This window comes from Anastrepha obliqua, chromosome 5 (assembly GCF_027943255.1).
Source record: "Anastrepha obliqua isolate idAnaObli1 chromosome 5, idAnaObli1_1.0, whole genome shotgun sequence".
NCBI classification, from domain to species: domain Eukaryota; kingdom Metazoa; phylum Arthropoda; class Insecta; order Diptera; family Tephritidae; genus Anastrepha; species Anastrepha obliqua.
In genome coordinates, this window is record NC_072896.1 from 50,572,023 (window position 1) to 50,592,736 (window position 20,714).

At 36.6% G+C, this 20,714-nt stretch overlaps 2 protein-coding genes across 5 annotated transcripts; one reads left to right on the plus strand and one right to left on the minus strand.

The window, feature by feature from the left end:
- Positions 1–1,142: 1,142 nt before the first annotated feature.
- LOC129249472 (ubiquitin carboxyl-terminal hydrolase CYLD) lies at positions 1,143–13,125 on the minus strand. Of its 3 annotated transcripts, XM_054889307.1 has the most exons (11): positions 12,845–13,125; positions 12,029–12,630; positions 10,665–11,670; positions 3,293–3,584; positions 2,953–3,122; positions 2,737–2,891; positions 2,454–2,672; positions 2,148–2,382; positions 1,903–2,044; positions 1,623–1,819; positions 1,143–1,565 (listed from the first exon to the last, which is right to left on the minus strand). In XM_054889307.1, exons 2-11 carry the CDS (start codon positions 12,539–12,541, stop codon positions 1,372–1,374), a joined length of 3,123 nt encoding a protein of 1,040 aa, XP_054745282.1. In that variant the 5' UTR covers positions 12,542–12,630; positions 12,845–13,125; the 3' UTR covers positions 1,143–1,371. The 3 variants fall into 3 exon arrangements, with proteins under 3 accessions (XP_054745282.1, XP_054745283.1, XP_054745284.1); XM_054889308.1 differs by lacking the exon at positions 12,029–12,630 and having other exon boundaries at positions 12,845–13,123; XM_054889309.1 differs by lacking the exons at positions 10,665–11,670; positions 12,029–12,630; positions 12,845–13,125 and adding an exon at positions 3,726–3,897.
- A 1,595-nt stretch (positions 13,126–14,720) lies between these two features.
- LOC129249473 (mitogen-activated protein kinase ERK-A) lies at positions 14,721–20,714 on the plus strand. Of its 2 annotated transcripts, XR_008582658.1 has the most exons (8): positions 14,721–15,320; positions 15,538–15,664; positions 15,780–15,890; positions 15,956–16,090; positions 17,515–17,799; positions 17,977–18,165; positions 18,236–18,877; positions 18,936–20,714. XR_008582658.1 is itself a non-coding variant. In XM_054889310.1 (7 exons), the coding sequence occupies exons 1-7, from the start codon at positions 15,073–15,075 to the stop codon at positions 18,359–18,361; spliced, it is 1,221 nt and encodes a 406-aa protein (XP_054745285.1). In that variant the 5' UTR covers positions 14,721–15,072; the 3' UTR covers positions 18,362–20,714. The 2 variants fall into 2 exon arrangements, 1 of the variants encoding a protein (XP_054745285.1); XM_054889310.1 differs by having other exon boundaries at positions 18,236–20,714.

The following is a 20,714-nucleotide window of genomic DNA, read 5'->3' on the forward strand; positions in this document are numbered from 1 at the left end:
AATCCCTCGCCCTCATTAGTCTAGCGTAAGTGCACTAGCCTGCCATCCCAGAGGTTGTGGGTTCGAATCCCACGTAAAGCACGGTTCTCGCACTTTTCCGAACTTAAATTTTCACTCCACAACCCCAAAAACCGTATCTTTCCAATAAATACTCCCGCACAAAAGTTAGCGCATAACTTGCATATTGGCTGCTAAAACAACAACAAAACAAAAACACGGTAATAGCGCAGACACACCAAATTTAGCGAAGTCCTCAACCATCTGTGTGGTCCTTCTGGTAGAAAAATGTGAAACACAGATGTCGCTCTAAACAGTTATAAGGCGTTGTTCCTAAGCAACGACAGGTGGGCATTCCCACTATTTAGGACTGGTAGCGGCAGGCTAATCACCTACCCTGCCAGAAAGCGAAATAGATTAACGAAACCAACGCAAGACTGGGTCTTGTTGACTCCCTATGCTCCCGAGTAGAGTGAACAAGGAAAAACAAAATAAAATCTTTAAAAAATAAATGCCACGAATGGTTCGACACAAAAATAATAAAGATTGTCCAATCAATTTAAATTTTTGTTATATTATTTCAATTTAAAATCCGATACCTCTAAATTAATCACCCTTTACTTATATATATACATATATACAAGGCGCATACATATTTTTCCACAAATTTCCACAAATGGAAGAACCTACAGTTTCAAGCCGAACCCGAATGGGCGATTTCTTTTATGAGGAGCTTCTTCATGGCAGAAATGCACTCGAAGGTTTGCCATTGCCTTCCGAGAGGCGACATTTGGCTATTGGCACTCTCCCTCTGGATCCAACATGTCGAAAGAGCCTGTTTCCTGGGCCTACCGTTAGATGAGCTAAACGAAGACGACCGGCGATTACACTTCACTGACAGAGCAAAGTTATTGCTACAACAACAACAACAAGAAAAAACTGTTTCTTCATTTTGGTCTTTCACCAAGATTCGAACCTACGTTCTCTCCGAATTCTGAATTTTACTCACACACCAACCCATTGGGCTACGGCGGCCGCTACGGCCCTTTACTTACCTGATAAAAAAAGGTTTATCCCCGCAGAAGGGCTATTCCTTAGCAAACTTTTTTTGTCGTCATATTAAATTGCATAACTGTTTCGCCTATGTTATGTTACTACCTCATGCTTTCATTTTATTTATATTATATTTCTTATTGGTGTCATTTTAAGCAAAAAATTACACTCTTTTGCTGCCGTACATGCGGTTATTCCATATATGTACATATCATATTTCATATATATATATCATATATCATTTATATGTATTTCAAGTGATCAAACTATAATTTAGTTAAGTAATTTAATGTTCTATCTATGATTGTTTTTTTTTTGTTACTAACGATACATCATCACATCTGTGCTCTGATACATGCACATATAAGCATCGCAAAACAGCCGCTTCGCATGCTCCGGCAACATTTTGTCATTTGTTGAAGTCTCATTAACTGCGCGGGCACCCTCTTCCGACAGCCACAGTGGTAAATCAGGCACTGTTATCATTTCGGGTATATTATAGCCATTTTTCTCACCTGAAATTATATTTGATGCACAAGGATAAAAAGTACACCTGTATTTTAAAAACGTACCTTTCCGATCAGCCATCGAATCAAAGAAACACCAGGGCGCATCTGGCCCCGAACCAGCCTTAACAAATGCCACATAATGTGAAGTCTCTATACAAACCACTGCAAATAACTCCATATACAGACGTGGTACATTCATGTGCTCTGCCATTATACGAAAGTCTTGCGGCACAGACAATTTTTTTGGATTATGATTTGTTCTAAATAAAATAAAGGATTTAAAAATGCAATAAATTTCAAGTTTTTATGTATGTTGATATTTACAATAAATAACACTACATACCTTCTTGCGTGCAAGTGTACGGTATCTCGGCATTTAAGACAAAATCCTGTACTCTCAAGTCCAACGCCGCTTTGTAGGACACCATAGCAATCGCGGCACTCATATTCGGCTAGCTTACCGCAAACAGAACATTGGCGGGGAGCTGGTAGATGGAAATCAGTAAATAAGTATCGCATGCTTCAAAACTACTAATTTCCAAATAAGCAACTTTTAAATAATTATTAAAAATGTATTGCTAGACATACAATCCTCAATAATATCGGTGACATCCAATAGTTGGGACGGTAAAATCCGCGGATACATCTTGAAGTTTTTGCCAAAACGTGGCATTTGTATGATCAAACATGACGGCACTTCTTTTAATTTTATATCGGATGAGTGAAAACTCTGTTCGAATAATTGCTGTACAGTCGGAAAGCACAAGCGTTCATCTTTTTCTACGAACAATTGATAAAAATACGCATCCTGGCCGGAACTTAACTATATTAATAATACAGAGATTTTAATATAAATAGTTAAGTAGATGCATCTTTATTATTATTTTTTTGCACCTTCAAAAATGGTTCCACGCGCATTATTTGCGCCAACAAACTATTTAGAAACTCCTCCGGATCTTTCTCTTCACTTGTTAGTCCACTAACCGAGCTCAGCTTGTCCAGCAATTGCCGTAGTTTCATAACGCGGTCAGCGCGTACAAAGACATTTTTGCGCAGCGGGTTAACGATCTCTTCACGCAATACCTTCTGCACCTCTGTATAGCTCGCAATATCCTGTTGTGAAAAAATTTATTTCATAAAATTATATGTAAGTATTATTTTTTGCTATGAAGTTTACATCAGCTTCAGGTGGGCGAAAAAGCAACGAATCAAATACTGATGTAAAGGTGAACATAGAAAATAATGTAGCGTCCAGATAGCACGAATTGTGATGGCCTTGTATGCCTTTAAATTTGCCACAATTTTCCTCCAACTCTTCAAGACTTTTGATCTCTGTAAAAAAAATAATAATAATTAACAATATGGCATCTAACTAATTTACATTTTAATTAACTCAATGGTGCCACAGCCCCTGGAACCGAAGGGCATTCTACTTGGCCAAACATTTTTGAATCAGTCGGTATATTTGATGCAGCCTTGCCATCTGTCTCGATAAATCGTCTATCAGTGGAACAACGATCAGAAGGGACAAAAAGTGCGCGACCTTCGTGGCAGCGGAAAAATCTATTATATTTAAGAAGATTTATTATAAATAAAAATGTCTTTCTTTTATCACCAAAAATGCTATTTCACAAAGCGCATACATCACATGTAGTACATGTAAATATGTATGATAAGTATATATGTATAATATTTTAAATATTTCTAAATATTTTACTGGTTGAAAGTCATACCGCATGCCGTTATATGTGCCATTTGTTGTCGGCAGAGTGCGATCATCTTGATCCTCCTCCAATTCCACGCCCACCAATATTTGTTTACGGCCTTGTGCCATGCCAATCCAGCGTATTACACCGTACAAATTCTCTGACGCCTCCGGTATGGACACCTCTACCATAGAGCCCACACCCAATGCGGTGTCCGGTATATCCTGCAAAGGCGTATATTTGATCAGATCCATTTCCGCCGGCGCTTCAATATCAACCAAATTATCATAAACAGGCGAATCCCGAGAATTGGCATATTCTACACAATAGAAAGGATAAAAAATGGAAATCGCAGATTTTAGAATTATACAAATTGTATGTATACGTTTCTCTACTTATGCAGGAAGTTATAAATAATCAGTGTGATTAAAAATCAAATACAAAAAATGTGTTCGATAACCTGGTGAGACATTCGGGGAAAAGTGGTCTGGCCCACTTGGTCCGGACGCGAACAGTTCCAAGACTGTTAGTGGTATATTATTGTAAAGTGAAGTGTCACTAGGAGTTAACGAGCTCGTGCTTTGAGTTTCCATGTTCAGACATATGATTTTACAAATTTTATTTACACTACTAAAAAACACCGCAATGTAAACACTTGCAACTACAAATAGAACTAATGCTGCTGAATGTTGGTACAATATTAGGTTGGATATAAATACATGCGAGTATGTCAGAGCGGGCAAAGATGTGTGTTTCGAAATGGTATTCGGATATGTTGGCAAATTTCGGTTCGGTTTTTTTCAACTTGCATACATAAATAGAACGAAGTAGATAAAATGAAATAAAATAAAATTCAAATCAAAAGAAGTAAAATATAATAAAATGAAGTAAAATAAAGTAAAATAAAGCAAAATAAAATAAAACAGCAAAAATAATATTGTGAAAAATTAATAAAATGGCATAAATTAACACAATAAAATATAATACTGTGAAAAATTTATTAAAATGAAATAAAACAAATTAAAATTAAATAAAGAAAAATAGAAGAAATTAAAATGGAATATAAAATAAAATTAAATTAAATTAAATAAAAAAAAATAAAATAAATGAAGATAAAAATAAATGAAATAAAATAAAATGAAAGGGAATGAAATTACATAAAATGGAATAAAACAAAATAAATTTAATTAAAATAAAGGGAAATAAAATAAAATTAAAGATTTTTAAGTAAATAAAATTAAAAATTCTAAAAACAGTGAAATATAAAAATTTTACAAAAATGAAACAAAATGAAATAATATAAAATAAAATAAAATCAAATAAAATAAAGGGATATAAAAAAAATACAAGAAATTTAAATAAAATAAAATGCAATAAAATTAAAAAAATACACAGAACTAAAATATAATAAAATATTTATTAAAATAAATTAAAATAAATTAAAATGAAATAATAGGAAATAAAATAAAACGGAATAAAATAAAATAAAGGGAAATAAACTAAAATGAAACAAAGTAAAATAAAAAGTAGTAAAATACAATAAAATAAACGAAATAAAATAAAATAAAGGGAAATAAAATAGAATGCAATAGATTAAAATAAAAATTATTAAAATTAAATTAAAATAAAATAAAGTAATTGAAAATAATATATACATATACTACTGTGTCCAAAAAATAAGGTGACATTTGATTTTAAACTGCGCGCTTTGAAGAATTAGGAGAATTCTTTTTTTTTTTAGGTTGGTAGTACTGTGAGTGACATCTATGTCAAATTTCATGTGAAATATTCATTTACTGTTTGAGATACGCGTCGTTTTGTGAGCTGCTAAAAGTGAGTTTCTCGTTTTTTGCAATGTCGAAATTTGTTGAGCAAAGAATTTGCATTAAATTTTGTTTGCGGAATCAATTTTCGGATACGTTGAGGATGGTGCAGAAAGCCTTTGGTGATGAGGCTATGTCTAAAAAAAATGTTTACAAGTGGTATAGTGAGTTCCAAGCCGGTCGTGAACGTGTCGAAGACGAAGAGCGTCCTGGGCGACCATCAACCTCAACTGACGAAGCTCATGTCCAACAAATCAAAGATTTGGTGTTGAAAAACCGTCGATTAACGATTAGAGACCTTCCTGATGATGTTGGCATATCGAAAGGCTCAGTCAATACCATTTTGAAGGATGTTTTGGGCCTCAAGCGCGTCAAATCTCGACTGGTACCGAAAACATTGAATTTTTTGGACTCGTAATTCGTGATCATTTCATCAAAAACTCAACCCATATCGTTCCGCAACCACCGTATTCACCTGATCTGGCACCGTGCGACTTCTGGCTGTTCAGCAGGCTCAAAAGACCGCTCCGGGGACACCGTTTTGACACGATAGAGGAGATTCAAGCCGCAACGAAGACGGAACTGAAGGACATCCCGGAAAGTGACTACAACCAGTGTTTCGAAAATTGGAAAAAACGTTGGCATAAGTGCATTGTGTCGGGAGGGGATTACTTTGAAGGGGATGAAATTGATTTGGAAGAATAAATAAAGAATTTTCAAAATAAATACAATGTCACCTTATTTTTTGGACACAGTAGTATATATATATATATATATATATATATATATTGTATATACATATATAATTGGCGCGTACACCCTTTTTGGGTATTTGGCCGAGCTCATCCTCCTATTTGTGGTGTGCGTCTTGATGTTGTTCCACAAATGGAGGGACCTACAGTTTCAAGCCGACTCCGAATGGCAGATATTTTTATGAGGAGCTTTTTCATGGCAGAAATACACTCGGAGGTTTGCCATTGCCTGCCGAGGGGCGACCGCTATTAGAAAAATGTTTTTCTTAATTTTGGTGTTTTCACCGAGATTCGAACCGACGTTCTGTCTGTGAATTCCGAATGGTAGTCACGCACAAGATTGAAGATAAATGTAAATGAAATAAGACAAAACAAAATAAGGCAAAATAAAATAAAAAAGTCGTTTCCGACAGTCGGTTCTACATAACCGGAACGCCCCGGATTTATATCCGGCCAAGGACTATCAATTCAGCAGTATTTCCCGTATTTGTATGGGGAATGTTTATGCTGATATAGCAATAACAAAAAAGTAAAATAATTTAAAATAAAATATGGTAAATTAAAAAATTTCAATAAAGCAAAATAAAATTAAATAAACCGACTACCGATAGACTTACTAGCTTACTTTGAGAGGAAAAAGTTGTGGGTACTAAAGAAAGAGGGAATGGAAGGAGTTAGCAAACCTGCAGCGCGCGAAACAAAGGACGAAACGATACGTCTATGGCAAGACCGCTGGAGAAACGAAACACACGCCAGGCTAATAAAAGATGTCACAACATAGTAAAACAGAAACCAAGTCAATGAAGTCGGTGATGTCAATTTTTATACAACTCAAATGCTTTCGAGGCTCGGGAAAAAGCGGGACCTGAAGGCAGGCACACAAGCATCGACCTTGTAATGAGGAAGATGGAACGCCACTCTGAAGTAATGCGAAAGCGGTTCCAGAGTGGACGACGGTTCCAAACGAGGGGGAGTGTGTTAGTCTTCGTATATTCCATTGCTGCGGTGGCAGTTTTGATGGTGCATTAGGCATTTTAAACCTACTCATCCACAAAAAAAAATAATAAAATAAAATAAAGCGGTCGCCGAATGGGTCGAATGGGTTGTGCGTGACTACCACTTGGGCATGAAATAACAAATTATAAAAAAGGTTTATTTCTAATAGCCGTGACGCATTGATTGATTGGAAATAAAATTAATTCAAATTTAATTAAATAAAATAGAAAAAAAAATAGAAGAATAGGTGGCACACATACGTACGTATTTGCAAGTTTATTGAAAATATGCCACACACCCGTTTAAAAATGTGTGGTGCATCTTCGAAACTATAATAAAACTACATCACTAACCATTCGAATTGGTGTTATAAATAGTCAGTAGTACCAACTGGTTCGCTCTAATTATACCAAAACATTTGCTCTTATATCTCCAAAGTATTTTTTTCTTTTCTTAAAACTGCTAGAGACGATTTTGTTTTTGTACAACTGAAATACGTTACACGGATCGGTAACAATTTTGATAGTAGAATGGGAAATATCCGTTTATCAGCTAAAACTTTTGAAATGTCGGTGTTATAAAAAGTCATTTTTGTGCGCTTTGCATCAGCATCAGCTCCAGTCAACTAATTAGCAACCAGGTTAAGTATTACCCATTATTATTACACTTTTTCACAATTTTTTGTTTATTTCCGGTTAGTTTGTGACATTTGTGAGGTTTGTCAATAATTTTGTGCTATTTAATTATTATTGAACATTAAATGTAAAATTAACTTGTGAGCAGAGTAAAATTAAAAAAAAAATTAAAAAATTAAAATTTGAACATTTGTTCATATTTTCAAAATTGTTTAAGAATATTTTCATTTTTATACATATTTGTTTCGACTATGAATTAATATTTTCAAATAACCTTTTTTTTATTTAAAATTGGAAAAGTAATAAATTACAATCACAATGATTTTAAAGCATTAGCGGTAAGGCCATCAACTTTACGTATTTTTTATTTGATAGAATAAACCTTTTCATTAAACACGGAAAATAACTTCATTCAAATGGTTTCCACGCTGGCTTGACAGTAGCCACTCTAGATCGTTGGCGCAACATTCATCCTTAACGGCGCTGCGCTGATTATTAGACTTTTTTTTGTTCCCACGACTGTCGGTTAACATTAACAGGAACGACCCGGATTTATATCCGGCCAAGGACTGTCACTCCGGCAGCATCCCCGTACATGTATGGGGAATATTTAAGCTGCTACAGCAACAACAACAACATTATTAGATTTTCGTTATTCGTTTTAAACATTTCTCATATTTGTTTAAGCAAAGAGCGACCAATTTTGCAAGTGTCTAACCATAAAATAAATTTCTGATAACCTACGGACATTGCTATATTTTTAGCTAGAGCATCTAAAGTCTTGTAACTTCACCTCTGGTGTGAGCAAGCTCTGGTCCACCTTAAGGTCCCTGTCGAACCCGACGAAGCACAACGACAAGGTGGCATCCTCCGGTCGACAGATCCAAACGTTGTGCCACCAGACGGTTGCACAAACTGCCATACAACAGTGCACCGCTTACTTTCACCAGCGACGAGGTTCAGGGGGCCATCAAACACATGAAACCATCAAAAGCCATTGGCCCTGACGGACTAAACATGCTGATGTTGAAAAAGCTGGGTCCATTGGGAGTAGAATTCTTCACTAAGGTCTTCAACCTGTCTATGGCCACTCTCATCATTCCTGATAAGTGGAAATTAGGGAGAGTGGTCCCACTACTGAAGCCTGGGAAACCCGCCAACCAAGGGGAGTCTTATCGTCCGATAACTCTCCTTTCCCCAGTAGTGAAGACGCTTGAAGCTCTTCTACTCGCACTCCTCACAGAACACCTGACTCCAGCCTCACAACAGCATGGTTTCCGTAGAGTGCACAGCACCACCACGGCACTCACCGTCATAAACATCCAGGTAAACCGTGGACTAAACCAAAACCGCCCCTGCGAGAGGACTGTCCTAGTAGCGTTGGACTTACAAAAGGCTTTCGATACAGTCAGCCACGCCACGCTACTAGATGACATTTTACAGTCGACACTCCCGCCAGGGCTGAAGAGGTGGACCGCGAACTACCTGAGTGGTCGTCACTCGTCGGTGATATTTCGAGACCAAACTTCAAAACAGAGAAAAATAAAGCAAGGAGTACCGCAGGGTGGTGTCCTTTCACCCTTGCTTTTTAATTTCTATATTTCGAAACTCCCCCAGCCACCAGAGGGAGTCTCACTGGTCTCATACACCGACGACTGCACGATAATGGCGTCGGGCAATGACATTGATGGCCTATGCTCCAAAGTAAAGGACTACCTCGCCCGCCTTTCTCGCTTCTTCACTGCGAGAAACTTAAAACTTTCTCCCACTAAATCCACGGCGACCCTTTTTACCACCTGGACAAAGGAGGTCAAACTGCAACTTCAGGTGCACGTCGATGATACCCCAATACCGACGGTAAATAACCCCAGAATTTTGGGAGTCACCTTTGACAGCTTGCTCCCCTTCTGAGCGCACACAACCGCTATTGCAACGAGAGTACAGAATCGCAACAAGGTCCTCAAGTCGCTCGCCGGCAGCACTTGGGGCAAAGACAAAGAAATGTTGCTATCGACTTTCAAAGCAATAGGCCAACCGGTTCTCAACTATGCCGCGCCTGTCTGGTCGCCTGGAACCAGTGATACGCAGTGGACAAAGCTCCAGACCTGCCAAAATACTGCCATTAGGACCGCGACAGAATGTCTCCTGATGTCCCCAATTCAACACCTGCATAACGAGGCTCACATGCTGCCTGTTAAGGAGCACAACAAAATGCTCGGCAAGCAGTTTCTGCTAGGGTGTCACCGTAGGCCTCACCCATGCAGACACCTGCCTGAGCCACCTCCCAGACACATCAGGAGACACTTCCTCAACTACGTGGACGAGATCCAGGGCAAAACGCACCACTCCAGGATCAGACAGTGTGCAGACAAGCCATTAACAACATTCATCGGGAGACCCTTACCACCTTCTTAAGCTCCCGACCTCCGAATGCCGTTATCGGAGTCCAACCACTACCTATTGCAGACGAAGAGCTCCAGCTTCCCCGTGAGACTCGTGTAACACTGGCACAACTACGTTCTGGATACTGTAGCAGGTTAAACTCCTACCTATCCAGAATCGACCCCGACATACTAAACACATGTCCAGCATGTGAAGGCACCCCGCACGACACTAACCACCTTTTCACATGCCCCTTCAAACCCACTCATCTAACACCTCTCTCCCTCTGGACCCAACCCGTCGAAACAGCTAGTTTCCTGGTCCTACCGTTAGATGAGCTAGACGAAGGCGACCGGTGATTTACACTACACTGACAGGGCGAAGATACTGCTACAACAACAACAACAACAACTATATTTTAGCTGTCAAAATCGATAGTACATAATCCACATTACCATGGCAGCCGGTTCTACGTTACCGGAATGACTCCTGCCAGTAAACTAGGCCTGTCTAGTGAACCGTATTTCATAGTTCATATTCCAAACGCTAGATGGACCATCTTACATTTTCATATATGTATGTATGTATTAAATATTATGCGCGTTGTTTTTTAAACCGATTTTCAAACTTGACAGTTTTTTATTCACTAGATCTTCAGAATTGTGTTTTGTTCTACTAATCCAAAATGTGTTTTTATCTCATAAACATTTTCCAAAAACAAAAATATTTGTACATAATTTTGGTGGTAGAATAAAGCTATCAGAAGAAAGAAAATGTTTACATACATAAATATATAGCAGCAAATACATACTATTTGATCCAATGGCATCGCCTGTTCCATCACCGCCGGTAAATCCTTCTGTGGCCACATTTGCTGTTGATTTCACGCCGCCAAAGTGTGTTAAGGGATTCGGTGATTTAATCCGCCCTCCTTTTGCTTGAATTGAATCTTGGCTTCCGCTACCGGCCGTTTGCTGTGATTTTATTAACTGCTTGTTATTTAGTATAGCAGCGGCATCTCCAGCAGTGGTTGGCCAATTGCCGCCTAACAATTCAGCCAAGTCAACTTCCTGCTGCATATTTTTATCTACCACAATTACATTTGACTCATTTTTAGTCGATTCACGTATATCGGCAGGATCTATAATAATTATTTCGCGATCGTCCATGCTCATTAGGTTTAATGGATGGACTGTAGTGGCAGCAACACTAGCATCTTTATTACTACTGCCGCCACCGCTGCCTGCGGATGCCGAAGTGTGTCGATGCTTCAATATGCCTGTGGGCACCGGTACAGGTGCAGATGTTACTGTAGATCCACGTTGTCTTTCCAAGCTTCGTTCGTAATTCTCAATCGATTTTTTGTAATCATCACTCTCCGCCGATATAATTGGTGTAGCGTTGTCCAACTCATCCGAGTGCTTCATTTTGCCACTCTCTCTATCCATTTCGTAGTCCTGACCAGTTTCAACTCTACGATTTACGGTTGTATTTAAACTCTCAACAGGTGGAGAGCTTGGAGTGTCGTAAAATTGTGAAGATGGATATTTCTTCTTTAGTTTTTTTGGCCTTCGCAATGAATTAGTGTTGCTCCCTCCACTCCCGCCGTTTGCACATGTGGATGGTACAATAGCAGTGCGAACTTTCGTAAGCGTTTCACCTATAAAATCTTGCACAGAAAATTTCTTGTGCACTTCGCTTGTTGACTGTTTTAGATTATCGGCTGTTGTGAATATGGAAAGCGATGGATCAGATCTCATGTATTCAATCGAGAAAGGAATGTTTTCGGACTGCGGTGAGAAGCCGTTCTCCAAATGCTAAAAAGAATTTTTACTGTTTTATACGATTTATGCTTCACTTTAAAAAGTCTGATATATATTTAAATATTAAGTGAATTACTTATTCATTTGATTTAATTCATAACTTAAGAAACATATACATGTATATAACTATATATTATTCATATTTCATTATATAATTTTAATTATATATAACGTATTATATATCATCTGTAGTAGGTATAATCGTAATAAGTAAATGATAAAAGTCGAAGTTTGAAATTATAGCCCAAACATACCACCCACAGCAGAAGAAGATATCATTTTTCTTATTATTAACCTGTAACACTTTGTCACTAGTGAGTATACCATCTCTAACAATTTAAATATTTCATACCAGCAACTCCATACCGAAGAAATAGCCCACAGGATGTATTTCACTAACAGGCCCAATGTAACGTATGATACAGTCATAAAACGTCGATTCTTTGCCAAACGGGCCGCCAGAAACTCGCACAAAATCGTTGACTTTCAGATAAACTATCCATTTACAATGATCTTCTTTCTTTACCAACCACAATCGCCGTTCTGGTTCTTCAATGCTAATCACATATGGCCACAACGCTTCACTCACTTTCAGTAAATTTGCTTGGGGACATTCATAGAGGTTTTCATAAATCGGTTCCTGACGTACGAGGTCAAGTATTTGCACTGTGCTCATATTTTTTGTTCCTACTACTTCCACAGGAGTTTGACTCTGAAACATTTTTATGAGCGTTCCACCCACCATGGTCAATGTTTGCGCTTCAGAAGAACGATCACTTGGCACTTCGGCGGTGGCATGCATGCGCAATTCGGTTGTGCGCGTCAGTATTGCATATTTGGAGTACGTCTGCGTCTTTAGATCCATTTCACCGAATTTAGTATGTTCGTGGTAATGTCTTAGCTTTTTTGTGTCTATAAGTTTTGCATAATTTCAATAAGTTAACTGGAGTACAACTAAAATTGAGACAAATTTTTACAAATCAAAAGAAATGAAAAGGAGAAAAGAAATGTGTTGAAATTGAGGAAATAGTGGTACTTGCAAATAAGAAAGTGCAACGAGAAGTGTGTGTTGGAGGTTTATATTATGAATGCGGGGAATCACATATATATTAAATTGTAAGCATTTAAATATTGAGCATTTATTTACACGTGACACACAATTACTTACTTGGCTGTTTTCCACTCTTGTAGCAATTTTATTTCCCAAATGGTTTTACCGTATTCCCATCATATCACTTTTAGTCACTTTAATAGTTCTATTTACCTTATCATAGCTTCAAAATAATAAAACAGAAAATTCACGTCATTGATGAGTAAGGCCAATAAACAGCTGTTTCCCTTCAAAGGCGCACTCACGATTTTGTAAACAAGAGAAGTCAAAATTGTATTTGTATTAAAAAGTAACACGACGACCACACGCATACTAATATACAAACGTAATTTCTTTCAGACAAAAATATACGATATCATAGGATTCAAGCATTTGAAGATTCATACCCGAATACTTTTATATCATAGTAATTTTGCAATTGATGCAAAAACAATGCCGCATAAAATCTGGCGTTCTCTGACGAAATTCCCAGGAGATGACTACATGGGTTGAGCATCTGGAGAGAGTATAGGTATTTTCCAAGTGGAAGTCATGGTGAAAAGAATTGAGGAGGTGTGGCCAATAACAGGTCATTATGTGGCTCTCAGCGAATTTGACAGAACCAGCTGATAGGCTGACGTAACCGGGTTCGGAAGGTGTTTGTTTAAGAAAAAACTAAGATCGTGTTAGTGATATATGAGAAAAATCAATATAATGTCGCCTGATTGTGTGCAATTACATGTGAAATGATTGTGCAGAATTCGATAGCCAAACCCCCAGTGATGGGGCAGCCGAAGTTCCCCTAATAATTTTCTTTTTTACTATAGTTATTGGCCAAATCTTGTAAATCTATCATCCTTGAGTGAAAGTAGCCTAATTTCTCAGTTGCAGCTGTTTAGGGTGAGAGCAAAAAATTATATGTGTGTTTTGGAAACTAGGTAGGTGATTATATATGATTTCTCGATTTAAAAACATGGTGAGCATATACATATTACATACTCATACACATAAAACTCCTTTAAGTGGTGAATGGTTAACTATTGATATTTTTGACTATTTTATTTTAATGTTTTTGAATTTAATTTTGAAACTCATACATTGCAGACATTTTAAAATAAATCGCGTAAAAATTTAGATTATTTAAAGTTTAAATTTTTTATTCAACTCTCAACAACTATATGTGAAAAACTACATCATTTTTAAGTCCACCATAAGCACGTCTACAGGTAAAATCCGCCAAGCAGTCGACTAATGAATGTATAATTGTTGCTGAGAACATCAAGATATCGATGTTGAAGGTTGTTCAGCAACACTTTGCGCTACAGCAGGAATATTATCAACAGAATGTCCAGTTTTTGCTTTACCACTCCTTTTTCTTTCTTCGGCAGAAACAGGTTCTTTAAAAATTTTCACCAACCTTTAAATTGTCGTCTCATTTGGACTATTATTTCCTCCATAAAAATCACAAATTTTGATATATATTATTCCTAATAATTGACTATTTTCATAATGAGTTTCAATAATTTTAAAGTATGGTTCTGTCGGGTTAAATTGTGTCAAAAATGACATAAAAAATGTACCATCTGGGAATTGTTTACTGCTGTTCTCTAGGCCTCATTTTTAAAAGACGGATTTTTATAAAGTGTTTTTATAAAACGGATTTTATTTTATATTCAATTATCCAAAGTGAAGCTAGAACTCAAAAGTTTGTTTTTTAGAAGGCAGATTTTTATTAAATATTTAATAATTTTATGACGCTGAAGTACTGGCTTTAATTTATATATCATTCGTAATAATCGAATAGTAAATTGTATACTGTTACAACCAGCATATACCATATTTAGTTATTGGTAGTATACCTTTTACTTGTTCCAATTTATCTAAAAATTAACGTTATAAACAAATCTATAATTGAAATGTATTTTGTAAGCGCGTGTGAGAGAATATAGAAGATGCGCGGTGCGTGAACCACTAAAACGCTCGCAATCTTATATACCTTAAATCTGGTGTTGTAAGCATGTTTGATTGAAGATGTATTCTTCTTCACAATGGGTTTCCTTTATTTGAAACCCTATGGTACAACACTGCGTGCGAAAGATGCAAACGAATATGGTGGAAAACGAATAGCCGTTGCAAAGTATGTTGAAAAAATGAGCCCGAACCTGCCAACTGGTGGTGACGAATTTCGCTTGACGTTTTTCCAATATACATAATTGTGCGTATACACACGTATAGTAGCGCACTACGTCGCATAATTTTTGTGAAATTTACGCTCGTTTAACAACCGCACCGGAACAAGCGCGTCTATGGCAGAGGCGGTAAGTGGCACACAGTCCACCACCGGTCCTATTGGTGGAAACAATGGTGCAGTTCCGGCTGCTAATAACGCGACTGCGGCTTCGGTCCCTAGCAATGCCAATAGTAGTGCAGTATCGTCTACTACGAATGCAACCTCGAATCCTAATGCGGAGATCATACGCGGGCAACTGTTCGAAGTGGGACCACGCTACAGGGACTTGACTTACATCGGCGAAGGTGCCTATGGGATGGTGGTGTAAGTATTAAAAGCGTGTAACATCTGCCTTTCATTGTACTAATCTCATACTCGAGATCCCTGCAAAGGCACAGGGTGTGGCTAATGCACAGGCAAAAAAAATTGCACATTTTTAATCGAGCTCAACAGGCCCAATCTATCATAGCCTTTATATACATGGACTCTTTCTTTATGATTACTTTTTTGGTTATAACATTATATTGTGTTATCATTGTAGATCGGCACTGGATACATTAACAAATACAAAAGTTGCTATAAAAAAAATTTCGCCGTTCGAACATCAAACTTATTGTCAGCGCACGTTGAGGGAAATCAGAATTTTAACCCGCTTTAAACATGAAAATGTGAGTAAGCAACCGATGTTCACTTTTTTCCTCTACAATGGCACTCCCTACTGCTTTATTTGCAAAGAGATTACTAATCATTCGCTTCTGTTTTGTTTTTCTTTCCTCATTTTAGATAATTGATATTCGAGATATACTGCGAGTAGATAGCATAGAACAGATGAGGGATGTATATATTGTACAGTGTTTAATGGAGACTGATCTTTACAAACTACTTAAAACACAGGTACACCTACCCAGCAATATGTCCTTTAACTTAATTTTACGGTTCATTTTTCTTTCATTTTGCAGAGGCTTAGCAATGATCACATTTGTTATTTCCTTTACCAAATATTACGTGGTTTGAAATACATTCACTCGGCGAATGTATTACATCGAGATTTGAAGCCAAGCAATCTCTTGCTGAATACCACTTGTGATCTTAAGGTAAGTTAAGTGATTAAAGTTGAAGAAATAGTTCGGTATTTTTAATAGTAGCTATGTTCTGGTCGTGAATTAAGGGCTTTCATAAAGTTTTGAGTCGAGAAAAGTGAAATCTTAGGCCCAACATATCAGATACAAAATAAATAGGGCATTATTTTAACATTGCTTATAAAATTAAAAAAAAAATAGAATATTAGAATGATGCGAATATTTTTTGCACAAAAAAATTAACTTGCTACGTTTGGTTTTAAGTATCCAGACATACTCGCCTATAAAGCCTCGGGAGCTTATTCAATGAGAAGAACCGTTTCGCTATATACAAAGTAAACTACGTCGCACCTGCAGGGACTTCGCTAGCGAAGACCTATTACATATGTTAAAAGGGTGATCTCCGCGCCGACCATGTCAGGAGGCATATCTGGAGGGGATGGAAAACAAATAGCGAATAGAAGCAACACCTTCTTCATAATGTCATCATATTAGCAACTTAATGGCATGGAGGTAGTGGTTGCGTACATCAATTTTCTTTCCAGACAATTACTGTTAAGATGCCAAAGAACGAACCACAGCGACTTCGACCTGAGATACACAAAAAAAAAAAAAGAAAGACCACAGTTAATTGAAGATGGAAATCGAGCAGTTCCTCCAAAATCCGCTTATCGGCGAGGCAAATCTGGAGGGAATGAAAAACATAAATAGCGAATAGAAGCAACACCTGCTGAATAATGCATTGTCGGCTACCCATTGCCGACGATAAAAAGGAAGTACCGGGAGATACGCGTCTACTCTATATCAACAAGAATTCGGTTGGTGCAGAGAGCTCATATCCTACAGAGCTAAGATACCCGCCCAGCACTCAGAAACAGATACAACGGTTAACTTTTGCGCATGTCCTACTTTTTCTACTCATTTGATAGAAAATGCCCTTTAAATCCAACAACGGGCACTTTGCCGCGCATTTTATTGAAGGCCAGATGTGAAAGACGAATAAACAGTTGACTTGCCGAAGACAAGTAGTAGAATTATACAACAAATATGACCAAAGAAAAGTCTAAGGGAATTATACTGAAATTCGCTAGGAATATATATTTTTAAAGCATATAAAATAACACAGCTAAAACTATTTGAACCGACTTAACATCGTTCAAATGATTTATGTAACTTATGTGACACGAATTATTAAAGTAAATTGAGAATCTCTTTATGGCTTGATATTCTCTACCCTTCTTCCAATAGTAATTACGAGCACACAAAAGCTTTGATATTCGACTGATCTTAAAACAATTGTAAACGACACAAACGGCTTTGACAATATTTTTAAGCTTATATTCCACCATTTGTTAAGCAAAGATTCAGATAATTTTAATAATGGAAATGTTAAACATTCTAATAGGCGATATTAAAGATCTTTGTTCTTATTATTTCAGATTTGCGATTTTGGTTTGGCTCGTGTAGCTGATCCGGATCACGATCATACCGGCTTTTTGACGGAATATGTTGCTACGCGATGGTATCGAGCTCCCGAGATAATGCTCAACTCGAAGGGCTATACAAAATCGATCGATATTTGGTCGGTCGGTTGCATCCTGGCCGAAATGCTAAGCAATCGCCCCATATTTCCAGGCAAGCACTACCTGGATCAATTGAATCATATTTTAGGCGTATTAGGATCACCATCGAGAGAAGATTTGGAGTGCATTATAAATGAAAAGGTAAAAACATTTAGAAAGTCCAACTTTTCAACATTTTATTTGACTAAAACACGAGTTTACAAAAGTTGTCATATAGTACTTTTTCACCTTATGATCATATATGTGTGTACTTTTTCAAGCTTTGGCTTAAATTACTGAATAAAATGTACTGAAATATATTAAATTTCCTATTTTTAGGCTCGTAACTACTTGGAATCGCTGCCATTTAAGCCAAAGGTACCTTGGTCTCGACTGTTTCCAAATGCCGATCCACTAGCATTGGACTTATTAGGTAAAATGTTAACGTTTAATCCGCACAATCGAATACCCGTGGAACAGGCATTGGCCCATCCATACTTAGAGCAGTATTATGATCCTGGCGACGAGGTACGTCCCAAACATTAGCTACCTTAAAATCGTTCTTTGTAATAATAGGAATAATTTATTGCTTACATAGCCTATTGCGGAGGTGCCTTTCAGCATCAGCATGGAGCTGGACGATCTTCCAAGGGAGAACTTGAAAAAAGAAATTTTTGATGAAACGCTTAAATTTAAAGAACGTCAACCAGATCAAGCGGTATAAATATTTATTAATGTGCATCGTTTTTATTGGCGCTTAATACACAGTGCATTTAAGTAAAAATACAAGCAAAATCATCAAACACAAATCTAAACAAAGCCATTTCACCAGTCATCCAGTCAGTCAGCTAGATTGGGCCAAATGGCACACAGGATGAACCGCGGTCAATCGTTTATGTCTAAATCATCATCAACTCTTACTGAGCCGTAATTCTTAATGCACTCAGTCAATCAATCAAACAAACATTCAAATTAACTAACTCAAGCACGTTGCCGTTAATTTTTGGCATACTTTTCATTGTGATTCTCGTTACAAATATTTAAATATTAAAATTGCACTCTTCATCTTCGTCGTCGTCGTCGTGGTCGTCATATATAATTATTTTCGAAGATAGATAAGATAAACCAAGTATTTTAAATGTTTTCCTGTGTTGTAAACATTGTTCTTACTTGCAACAACTAAACAATCTTACGAGCATTCACAAAAATGAAGAAAAAACATGCATAAGTAGATACAAAAGTACGTAAATTTTATATCAAAATTCCATTTACCATTTAAAAAGTTGTTTCTTTATTAGCAATTTCTATACATTAAAAACAGATATATAAGAAAAAAATTAAAAATGAAACGTATCAATCAAACAGTCTTGTCTGCTTCATCGGTCGCTGTAGAAGGAATAGCAATACAATACAAAAATGAAACAACAAATTAAACAATAAACTGTGAATAATATAAAATTAGCCAAAAAATTTAAAAAACCAACAAAAATTAAATAGCAAAACCCAATACAAAAGCAAAATAGAAAGAATGAAGCAAATGAACGAAAAAGTAAGAAGATGAACACATTAAGCGGAAGTTTTTGTCGTGTAGTAGAATTTACGTATTACATTTTTTCGCTATTTGTGCACATATTTATATTTTAGCGTTTACAAAAAAAAAAAAAACATATTGATGAAAATGAATAATAAAATTAAATTGAAAAAGGGCAATGCAACAAGCAAAAAGAAGTAAAGTCATAATAGTAAAACAAAAGCATTAGAGCAATGTTAACTAAACTAAGGTGCAAACGAAAACGAGCGAAGACATTAGAATGAAGTTTGCTTTTAGTTAGAAGTATGAATGCGGCCGCGAATGTCATGAACGTCACTTAATGCTAGTTATATTTTAGTTGGTGGAATAAAGACATAATTGTGCAACTTATATGCAATGATTTCTGAAATTAAATGTTTTTTCTATTGTGTGCAACCGAAGCTATCGTGGAAGACGGCCCTTAACGCAAGACACATTTAGCTGTTAAATCAAATGTTGTGTATTTTTATCTTATGTTAACTCTGGCGTCAACTGTAGCCGAACTTGTTTGTGCGTAGAGGGTGACATCTCTATTGCTGGCATCAAAGCTATAGTGACAAATATTTCTAGTCGCAGTGTGGAGCATATCAAAAATTAGTTGATTGAAATTGGTGTTTTGCTAGGATTTAATCCAGCAATCCAATTGAATTTATTTTATTTGCCATAAAAACCGGTACTCTTTCTTTAAACTTTTGTATGCGTGAAAACTGTTTTGGCGTTTATATGTATACCTATATTAGAATTTTTGTTTAAAAGTGGCGCTTTGCCTTTTTGAAATTTTCTTGCTCTAAGTCTCATTTAAATTATGAAGTGCTGCTCGACCGTTTTTGTTGTAACAGCCTATAAAATACCTCAGTAAGTGCTTTATTTTGGAGGAAGTAGCTGCAATAACGACAGTGGTTGTCCATCACACAGCAGCTGACTTCAGTGCAGTGAGAGAATCCATTGCTGGATATAAATTCGTGTCGTTTCGATAACATAAAATCGACTATCATGGAAACGTGAAGAACTTTCTCCGAGTGCCATGATGTTTAGGAAGACATTTTTATATTAAAAACTTTGCTATCATTTGGTGTTCTGTGTTCGAAGTCGGGCGAAACCCTGAATAGTAGTCACGCACAAACCTACTCGGCTACAGGGGCCATTCATGATAATCGCTGCATCCATCAGTATGCATAGAAAGCCCCCAGCAAGTGACGTTTTCTACATATCGCTCAACATATATTATTAGTTCAAGTTTGTATGTAATTATGTATGTAGTGGCTACATTTACAGCAAACAAAGAAATCCAATTAAAAGGTGTTTTGCAATTTGAATGTATCTTAGACACGATTTTTTCATTCATTATTCTTCACTATGATTGTATTGTAATTGTCTTTTAGACGTGTATTATATACTTGAGAATACATATATACATACAAGGGTGCATGTTATTATTTTGTAAGAAGTTAATTAAAATTAAATTTGAAATTATTAATAAAAAAAAAAACACAACAAAAAACACACA

Coding starts and splice junctions, on each gene's coding strand:
- LOC129249473 (XM_054889310.1), top strand. CDS start 15,073: ATGGCAGAGGCGGTAAGTGGCACACAGTCCACCACCGGTCCTATTGGT. Junction 15,665..15,779: donor CCCGCTTTAAACATGAAAAT/GTGAGTAAGCAA, acceptor TCCTCATTTTAG/ATAATTGATATTCGAGATAT. Junction 17,800..17,976: donor AGTGCATTATAAATGAAAAG/GTAAAAACATTT, acceptor TCCTATTTTTAG/GCTCGTAACTACTTGGAATC.
- LOC129249472 (XM_054889307.1), bottom strand. CDS start 12,541: ATGGATCTAAAGACGCAGACGTACTCCAAATATGCAATACTGACGCGC. Junction 3,123..3,292: donor GGCACATATAACGGCATGCG/GTATGACTTTCA, acceptor TAAATATAATAG/ATTTTTCCGCTGCCACGAAG. Junction 2,383..2,453: donor GCGTGGAACCATTTTTGAAG/GTGCAAAAAAAT, acceptor TTATTAATATAG/TTAAGTTCCGGCCAGGATGC.